Below are 9520 nucleotides of genomic sequence, written 5' to 3'. Positions count from 1 at the left end.
AGTAGAGGCGATGAAACACAGTGGTAAACATGCCCCTGTCCCAACTTTTTTAAAGTGTGTTGCTGACATCAAATTCAAAATGAGCATATATTTTTCAAAAAACAATAAAATTTCTCAGCTTCAACATTTGCTATGTTATCTTTTTACTATTTTCAATGAAATATAGGGTTTCCATGATTTGCAAATTATTGCATTCTGTTTTTCTTTACAGTTTACACAGCATGCCAACTTTTTCGGAATTGGAGTTGTAGTTGATTTTTAGAGTTTAAAATAAACTAACTAACTAACCAACCAGGAGTAATAGTTCTCTGAGTGGAAACATGTTGCTACTGAGAGAAGTCAAAGAATAAATAGACAGACAGGTAAGTTATGGTGACTCGAATATAGCCACTCTTTCCAACAGTTGTGAGCAGAAAAGCATCACTGAATGCACAGTAGAAGAAGCCTTTATTTATCACACGTACACTCAAGCACAGTGAAATTCCCCCTTTGCGTGTAACCCATCCGAAGCAGTGAGGGGTTAGGTGCCTTGCTCAAGGGCACTTCAGCCATGATACAGAGGGAGGGGAAGTGCTGCTCATTCATTCAACTCCCCTCATATTTTTTCCTGCTGGTCCCAGGAATCAAACTGATGACCCTTTGGGCCCAAGGCTGCTTCTCCAACCCCAGTTTTAGCATCAAGTTGAGGAGTGTCTCTCGAAAGAAAAGTAGGACTAAAATAAATACTGTGAAAGTGATACCTTTGCTCCTTTTGAGGGCATTTCTAACAGGAACTACTGTTGCATGCTTTTACATTAATCTCAGCTCCCCTCTTCTAATCTATAACATCAGTGCTGCAGTTTACAGAAACACAAAATTAAGATCTTAAACTACAATACTTAATTAAATCATGGACTATATTTAGTGCAAGATCACTATTTTAATATTGAAAAATCAGGCTTATAGTACTCGAGTCCAGGACTCAGACTCGAGTCCGACTCATGCCCTAATTTTAAGGACTCATGACTCGACTTGGACTTGAGCACTGATGACTTGGACTCGGACCCGTGCATTAACTGCATTCGGACTCGTAAATTGAAGACGAGGACTCGGATTTTTTCTTTATTTTTTGTAACATGCCATAATTTGGCATAAGATATTTATATCTACATTACATTTTATACTAATTTTGTGCAAGAGAATGCACATTCACCTGTTCATATGTCATGTTCAGGAACAAACTAACATTAATGGCGCTAAAATGCCTGGAGAGAACGCCCTGAGGATTGTCTGCTTTGCTTATACAGACATCTTGTGCAGTGGGGAAAAAATGCACTGCTGTGTGTTCCATACGTAGAAGAACTATAGAGGAGATGACGGGGACAACCTCGAACTTCAATCGTCATTTGGCAAGACTCCACCCAGAGAAGGAAGTGACGCGCTATGTTCATTGCCCTGTTGATAGCGGGGCTTGTGTCGGACTCGATTCAGATCAGTAGTGGACTTGACTTGAAATTTTCTTTAATAACTTGGACTTGACTCGGACTTGAACACTGGGGACTTGAGCCTGGACTTGGACTCGAGGTTTAGTGACTTGACTACAACACTGCTTGAAATATTGAGATCATGCCTCGTGCCAAGTAACATATTTTTTGTTACTTGAAACATGAAAAGGTTTCAGCCAGAAGAGGTCTCTGTAGGACAACTTTCCAACTTGGGATGAGTTTCAACCAATCTAGCTTCAATAGGAAGGAATGTGAATGGGACCAGAATAGATTATACTACACACAGTACTTCTACAAACATCAGTTGCTTTATTTTAATGGATAAAAAAACACAAATGCTTGCTGATTTATTTTACTCCAGACACATCAAATTCTATCAACAGCTCACATGTTTGATTGGTCTTGCATAGAGGAAAGGTGATTACGTTTACATTAAATACACTCTAAAAAATAATGGGGCCAGTACCGGTTCTTCAGGGCGATGCCATAGAAGAACCTTTTTCAGGGCTTCAAAGAACCGTTCATGCAACAGTTCTTTAAAGAACCATTTAACCCATTTGTTTGAGCAGTGAAGACAGATTTGTGTAAACATAGCCTATGTGCATTGACCAGCAAATGGTAAGAGAATGCCAGGCTCTGAAGAACCATTTCCAATGTGAAGAACCTTTTGCATAATGTAATGGCTCATCACAGAGTTTTGACTCTCTATGGAACCATCCAGAGATTTGAAGAACCACTGAAGCGCCTTTATTTTTTAGAGTGTATGTTCTTACAATACAAAAAGCCATCATCTAAAAGTGTGTTTAAAAAGCTTTGAAAAATAATTTTCTACAAAGTGGACAAATTCTCAAGAAAACAACATTGCTTTAATTTTGAGGTATGATATAATACCGCAAATATATACATTAAGAAGTTACAACAATGTCATTTTGCAAGGGAAAAAAAATGTAAATACATCAGTCAGCTTTAAGCAAGTTATGCAGAAATCCCAGCTAATGAAAGTTAAAGAAGTAGAAAAAACCCCCCATCATAATCTACACTACATATATCAACTGCAATTCCAGGCTATAAGTGATCATCTTTGATTCATCAAGTTGCATTCTGAGATGCCAAAAATAATATACAAATAAAAATATTGTGGTTTTTTTCCAGTCCTTCTCCCCTAAAACCAACAGTCTGTGTTTCAGCCCTGCTGTACTGTTCAGACAGAGTGTCAAATGAGCTAAATTAGCTAAAATAATACAAGCAGTCTATGTACTGATAACAATTTGCAAAAAAAAAAAAGCTCAGAAATAAAAGTTCGAGATTGCCATTGGCTTCGACCAGGGCATATTTTACCCTGTATTTTTGCATCAGGATAATAAAAATGACCGGATCCCAACGGCTCAAGCCTCGCATGATGGATGCTAGAGGGGATTAATGCCAGCTAACAGCTTTACTGTACATGTTAGTGCCTTACATAAGTGAAATGAGCTTGACTTCAAGGTCTAATTTTCATTCCTCATATTCCTCATCTGTCACTGACCTTTATTACTTCTTACTCCTGTAGTGGGCCGCCACCACCAGGTAGCTGTCCGGAGTTAGGTCCTTGATGCTAGGGGACTTGATGGAGATTGGGGACACTTTGCCTTCCACTCTAGAAATCTGCAGCATACGGCAGGGGTCATGCTTCAGCAGGTAACTCTCAAAAGTCTCCCAGCCACCACCTACTCGCACCATCACGTGTTTATTGTGCAGCATCTATAGATTGAAAAGGAACGATCAGTGAGAAAATGTTTAATGCTTAAAGCTTTAAATACTGCTTAAATAACATGTTATACTGGGGGTTGATGTGGGAGCACCACACTATTGAATATAAAGTTTGTGTAGTATTAATCCCATTTTACTCCAGACATGGTAAGTGACTGGTGTGGGCTTGGTATTAAAAATACACACTACAAAATGCTACTGTATGTCCATACTACATGTTGCAGTGTATTCTTATAATCTAAACAGCACATGAGATATCCCCTGCTTAAAAAAAAATAAAAAATCTTGCTTATTCTGACTAGCTACCAACTGCCAAAATACAGGACTAGCTGGTTACACCAGTAGGCCATATGATAGAAGGGAAAGTGGTGGTGGTTGTTGGTACTGTTGTTGTTGTTGTTGTTGTGGCTACATCACAACAGTAAGGCAATTAGAAAATCTCAAATATTTATTGATCAATTTAGTCAAGTAACAAGGAAGCTGGAAAATAATTTGCCAGCTGGTAAAGATGGTCTGCCAGTTTGATCAGCACGGCTTGTATTTTGGCAGCTTTAAGGCTGTACAGTGGTGTGAATGTGTCAAGTGGCTGCATCATAAAAAAAAAATGCTATTCTGCAATCCAGTAAAGTCAGAGATTATTCTTCTTCAGTGTTGTGCCTGATGGCAGGTCCACTCTGACAGCTTCAGCCATCAAAATTTCTAGGGAAGATTACAGTAGTGGTTTCCAGTTTGCCTTTTACTGGATTATTACCTCACCCAGGACGGAGTCCACCAGGGGGTGAGGTGTTGTTTTCAGTCTTGTTTGTTTGTTAACGATATTACAGGAAAACGGCTGGATCAATCTTCATGAAACTTTCAGGATAGATGGGCATTGGTCTCAAATAGAACCTCCAACATTTTGAGAGTCATCCGGTCAAGGTCACCAAAAAGATCAAAATTGTTTTTGTTGTGTCTACTGCTTCAGATAGAGGTGCTAGCCACTACGTCATTGTGCTGTAAGAATGTAAGAGTGTAACAGTCACGCACTGCGCATGCGCAGACACGTGTTCTGATTAAAATGGCCGGTGAGTGTATACAATTCGGTTCACCATTCGAAATAAATGGACTAAAGAAATCGCTTTCAGACATGTTTATGCTTATTACAGAGAGAAAGTGAGTTCCACTGAGCTCTAGCGCCGGGCCATTTCCGGGAAATAAGAGTTTGGGTCATGGTGACAGTGGGTGTATGTCAGCCTCGGTTCAGAGGTTTCAGTTTCGAAAACTGTAAGAGATAAGAGTAGAATAATATAAAGTACAGACACTTGGTATATTTTACTTCTGTGATTTTTAAATTGTTAATTGTTGTGGCTACTGCCTCATAGAGTAAATATATATATATATATATATATATATATATATATATATATATATATATATATATATATATATATATATATATCCTATATTTACTGTATGGACATGGTATCAGAAAATTATTTTATTTATAAGCAGTAGCTACATGTACCCATAGGGTACCTATTTTTTTCGCGATATCTTCCTGCATATTCATCATATGTGCTACCGGGTGAGGTTTGCTTTGCCTGGCAACACTTGTTATAGAGGTTTTCTCCTCTCAAACATTCACACACACATTCACATCTGCAGACAATTTAGAGTAGCCAGTTAACCTAACCTGCATGTCTTTGGACTGTGGGGGAAACCAGAGCACCCGGAGGAAACCCACAGAGACACGGGGAGAACATGCAAACTCCACACAGAAAAGCCCCCATCGGCCACTGTGAGGCAACAATGCTAACCACTACACCACCGTGCTGCCCCTGAAAGGATTACTGTTTCCTAATTTTCTGCCTGTCTGAAACTAACAGGCACAAAATAAAGCAATTGTCATTTTGAGGTTGTTGCCCTATTCAGGTTGTGTGCCTATTCTTTTTTGTTTTCTTGCTGTGTTGGATTATTGTAAACATACCATCTTGTTGCTTCATACTGGCCTATTTGTTATGCTGTTGTCATTTTTATATAACATATAGTATGTAAAAATCATTTTAAGGGGACTTCCATAACACAGGGCCACAAAACAGGGATCTTACTTTAAAGGGTCAAAAGTCAAATCCCTCCCATGCCAGGACCTGATCTTCCCAGGCAGTCTCCTGTCCCAGTACTAATCAGGCCCTTGAGGCACATTGGGTGGTGCTGATCTCCGTTTCTGTAGCCCTCGGCCTCTCACTTTTTACATAGCTGGAGTTACAGTGGGGGGCTGGTCCTCTGGTAACTGAGAGTTTGACTCCCTACTCGCATCTGTATTGCGGCATGCCTCACCAAATGGCAGTAGATACCATTTTGATAACGGTCTTTGGTATAACCCAACCACGAGTCAAACTCTTGATCTCCCAATTGAGAGGTGGACACACTAGCCACTAGGCCAACTCGTGGTACTTAAAGGGTACCCACAGCAAAAATAAACATAGGCTTGAAATATTACACATTTTGCACAAATAAATTTTGAGTACCCTGTAGTGTCACGTGTGTTGCATAAAGCAGTGCTTTAAAATTCTTTTGTGCTCCTGCTCACTCAAGGGCGCAGCCATATTACCATTTTTAGGGTGGTGTCATAGGTCAGCATGATGCAATATCACTGACAGGTTTCCTGTATCTTGATTAGCTCACTGCTCTGGACACCCCGATGTAGCCAGATGTACAAAACATTGTTGAAAAATCGCAGACTGCAAAGCCTATGGTTGCAAAAATAATAAACGTGATAATAAGGGAAAGTGTTTTTCTGTGTTCCATTGCTTTTAGACTTTTAAGCACTTAAAGTTCTTATGATGGCTAATCAGGTGGCTGCACTTGTGTGCATTATTATAATTAGGGCTTGTACTATCAATAACGATCATGTTTCAATGCTGTACCACAACCCTTTAATGGGCATTGTAACGGGCATAACGGGCACAACCTAAAACGGCATTTTATCACCTAAAAAACATTTCCAAACTAAGAGGACTTATGTCAAAACATGATCTGGAAAAACTAATACATGCCTTCATCTCTCGTAGGGTTGATTACTGCAATGGCCTTTTCACAGGCCTGCCAAAAAAGACCATCAAACGACTTCAGGTGGTTCAAAATGCAGCGGCGAGGGTTCTCACACGAACAAAAAGAACAGAGCACATTACTCCAATTCTCAGGTCCCTTCACTGGCTTCCAGTAAGCTACAGAATTGACTTTAAAGCATTGCTGCTGGTGTACAAATCTCTAAATGGTACAGGACCCAATTACCTCTCTGACATGTTGCAGCGGCCTAACCCAATCAGATCTACCAGATCGCAACAGAAAAATTTACTATTAAAACCAGTTGTTAAAACAAAGTGTGGTGAAGCAGCTTTTAGCTACTATGCAGTACAGCTATGGAACCAACTCCCAGAGGACATTAAAAATGCTCCTGCTGTTGGCAGCTTCAAATCTAGGTTAAAGACCAAGCTGTTTTCAGATGCTTTCTGTTAAATAATTAATATTTTTACATTTTTTATAATCTTTACTTTCTCTGCATGTTTTAAATTTACTTTAACTTTATTCTATTTTATTCTGCTAGTTTTTTTTCCCTTTCTCTTTCTTTTTCTCCTTTTTCTTTTTGGCATTTTAATATTTTATTTCTACTATTGTTTAATTCTTATTATTTTCTTTTAATTCTTTTAATTCTTTTAATTAATTATTTTAGAATAAAGATAAAATTATTTTATGTAATTTTATTTCTCTATTGTTTACTGTTTTTGTTTTTACTTCTGTAAAGCACATTGAACTGCCATTGTGTATGAAATGTGCTATATAAATAAACTTGCCTTGCCTTGCCTTTAACTACATAACCAGTGTAACTGTTGTACACTAGAATCTGTCCAAATCTCTCTACCACTGATCTATGAAGCATCCTGATATGAAACAATAAACACAGAGACCGTCATCCTTTGAATGTGCACACAGTCAGTCACTGAAATCACTTTTCTTCTCTCAACACCTCCACTCACTTCTTCACACCCCAATTTTGGTTTTTGTCACCTGCTGCACCCCAAGGCACATTCTCAAGACTGGGTGCTGTAGCAATCTCACCCTGAATCCAATAAGGTAGACAGTGAATAAAAGGAAGGCTTCTCACTTATTGGTTCTAATCCCTAGGGGCCCTAAGGCACCTATCATGAAATGCTAGTATATACAGCAAATTTTTTTTTTAAAAAGAAAGAAAGGTACACATGTCAGGAGAAGGACACGTTTGCATGAAACAATCTACCAATTCAATTAAATTTTATCTGTATATTATTGTTACAGAGCAGTTTTTACAGAAATTAGGATTTCAATAATGACAAGCCAGAGGTGACAGTGGCCAGAAAAAAAAGCAAAACAAAACAAAAAAAACCTTACTGAGATGATGTGAGGAAGAAATCTTAAAAATAACCAGACTCAAAAGTTAATTTTTTACTGTTTGCTTTCATTTATTTATCTATATAATAAGCAGCAAAGTTGGTTTGTTTGTCTTGAGCTAACGTTGTCATTTCTTGACAGATTTTCACCAAATTTGGCAAGTAGGTCCGAGATGACCCGGAATTTTGCAGATATAAACAAAATTCATGTACGGGCTCCAGGGGGTCCCCAGTGGGCCCCTGGGTGGTGGATGTTTAGATTTTTGTTTGTCTTGGGTTAACATCACCATTTCTCGGCGGATCTTCACCAAATTTGACATGGAAGTCTGGGGCAACCCAGAATTTTGCAAAACCCAGGCAACGCCAGGTAACCTGCTAATATTATATATTTCAAGAATTCATTTATCTTCAATAATCACTTCATCCTAGTCAGGGATGCTGGGGATCCAGAGCACATTGCTCCCCATTGGATCCTGGGAACATTGGATAAAAAACAGGAATACACCCTAGAAGGGACACTAGTTCATTGCAGGTCATCACACAGTTTCACACACTCATGACCTTTCCATTCTGAATCCCTAGCTTTCAATATTATTAAATAGTTCAATAAATTACTACTCGAAAACCTCAGCAATAAGTTCCTCTGTTCCATAAGTGCAAACAGCCACCGATTGACCTGATTAAACTTTTATAAAGGGGAAGAAAAAAAAAAAAGACAAGCCATCACCGGTCCCCTCTGATGTAGCTGTCCCTTTGAAATAAAGAGCTGACCCAGCAAAACACAAACATCAGAACAGCTACAACTTATCAAAAATGAAAGCCAGAGAGAAATAGAAAAAAAAACAAGAGTGGCAATATGAAGGAGCAAAGTAACATAGAGCCTATTTTTCAATACACCAAAATGTGTTTATAGTGCCCTGGGGTGGTATAATAACATAAAACATTCATAAGGTGCTTAACACAGTGAGTGAGAGAGGCAGCCATGAAGGCTCCAGTGAGGAAGAGCCCTAAGGCTCTGCTTTCACCGACTTAATAGACTTTAGGTGAAGAGACAAGCCTCATTCACATTTTAAATCACACAAGCGGAGAGAAGGCCTCCAGTATTTACGAGCTCTGTTTCTCTCTCTCTCACACACACACACACACACACACACACACACACACACACACACACACACACATTCAGCAAAGTACAATGTAAAGACAAAGTTATCACTGAAGGTCAGTTCTCTCATTATCAGTATTTTCCATGTCTATCATTTTTCTAGGAGTTTAAACAAACAATACAGTTTATTATCATAAATTATCTGTACGTCTGAGAGATATCAAAAGTCACGAGTGTGTTCACATGTTTATTAAAATGAGCAGCACAGATTGCGCAGCTTCATTCAACCTGACAGCACATTTGGCAATTTTAATGAAGTTTACCCCATTCCCCTTTGTCCCCGATATACTTTACTTATTACTCATCCCACTTCTCAACCCCGGTTAGAATTTGACCAAGGTATGAATTTGAATTGCTGTCTGCAAAAGTAAGAAAAATAGGAGCTGCAGTTAGACTAAATTCCTACATAACCTCTCTCAGAGATTTAAAAGTCATGTCCTTCAATGAGCGGCAGTCAAAGAACTTCAATTGCTATTGGAATTATATGAATAGGTGATGGCCCATGTTGCTGCTATGACTTCTGTTTAAGCAATAGGATGAGAGAGGGAGTGTATTATTGCAAAAAAGAAAAAAAGCCCATCATGATTGTCATTTGGTAGCAGACATGAGACACTCAAGGTTGTTGGTTTTTTTTTCTTCCCCCATAAATTACATGACCTTGGGTTCTAAGCTGCACACAAAGCTGAATGGAAGAAAAGAGCTTTCATTTAGAAATG

At 38.7% G+C, this 9520-nt stretch overlaps 1 protein-coding gene across 2 annotated transcripts in view; it reads right to left on the bottom strand.

Moving 5' to 3' along the window:
- Positions 1–1773: 1773 nt before the first annotated feature.
- The window catches only part of LOC132881893 (growth arrest-specific protein 2), a 33429-nt gene continuing 25682 nt past the window's right edge, over positions 1774–9520 (bottom strand). For both annotated transcript variants that reach the window (XM_060914911.1, XM_060914912.1), the window contains exon 8: positions 1774–3224. In XM_060914911.1, coding sequence (XP_060770894.1) covers positions 3015–3224 — 210 coding nt within the window. In that variant the 3' untranslated portion in view covers positions 1774–3014. The remainder of the gene's footprint in view (positions 3225–9520) is intronic.

This window comes from Neoarius graeffei, chromosome 2, assembly GCF_027579695.1.
Source record: "Neoarius graeffei isolate fNeoGra1 chromosome 2, fNeoGra1.pri, whole genome shotgun sequence".
NCBI lineage: Eukaryota > Metazoa > Chordata > Actinopteri > Siluriformes > Ariidae > Neoarius > Neoarius graeffei.
This window is presented reverse-complemented; position numbering and strand designations above follow the sequence as displayed.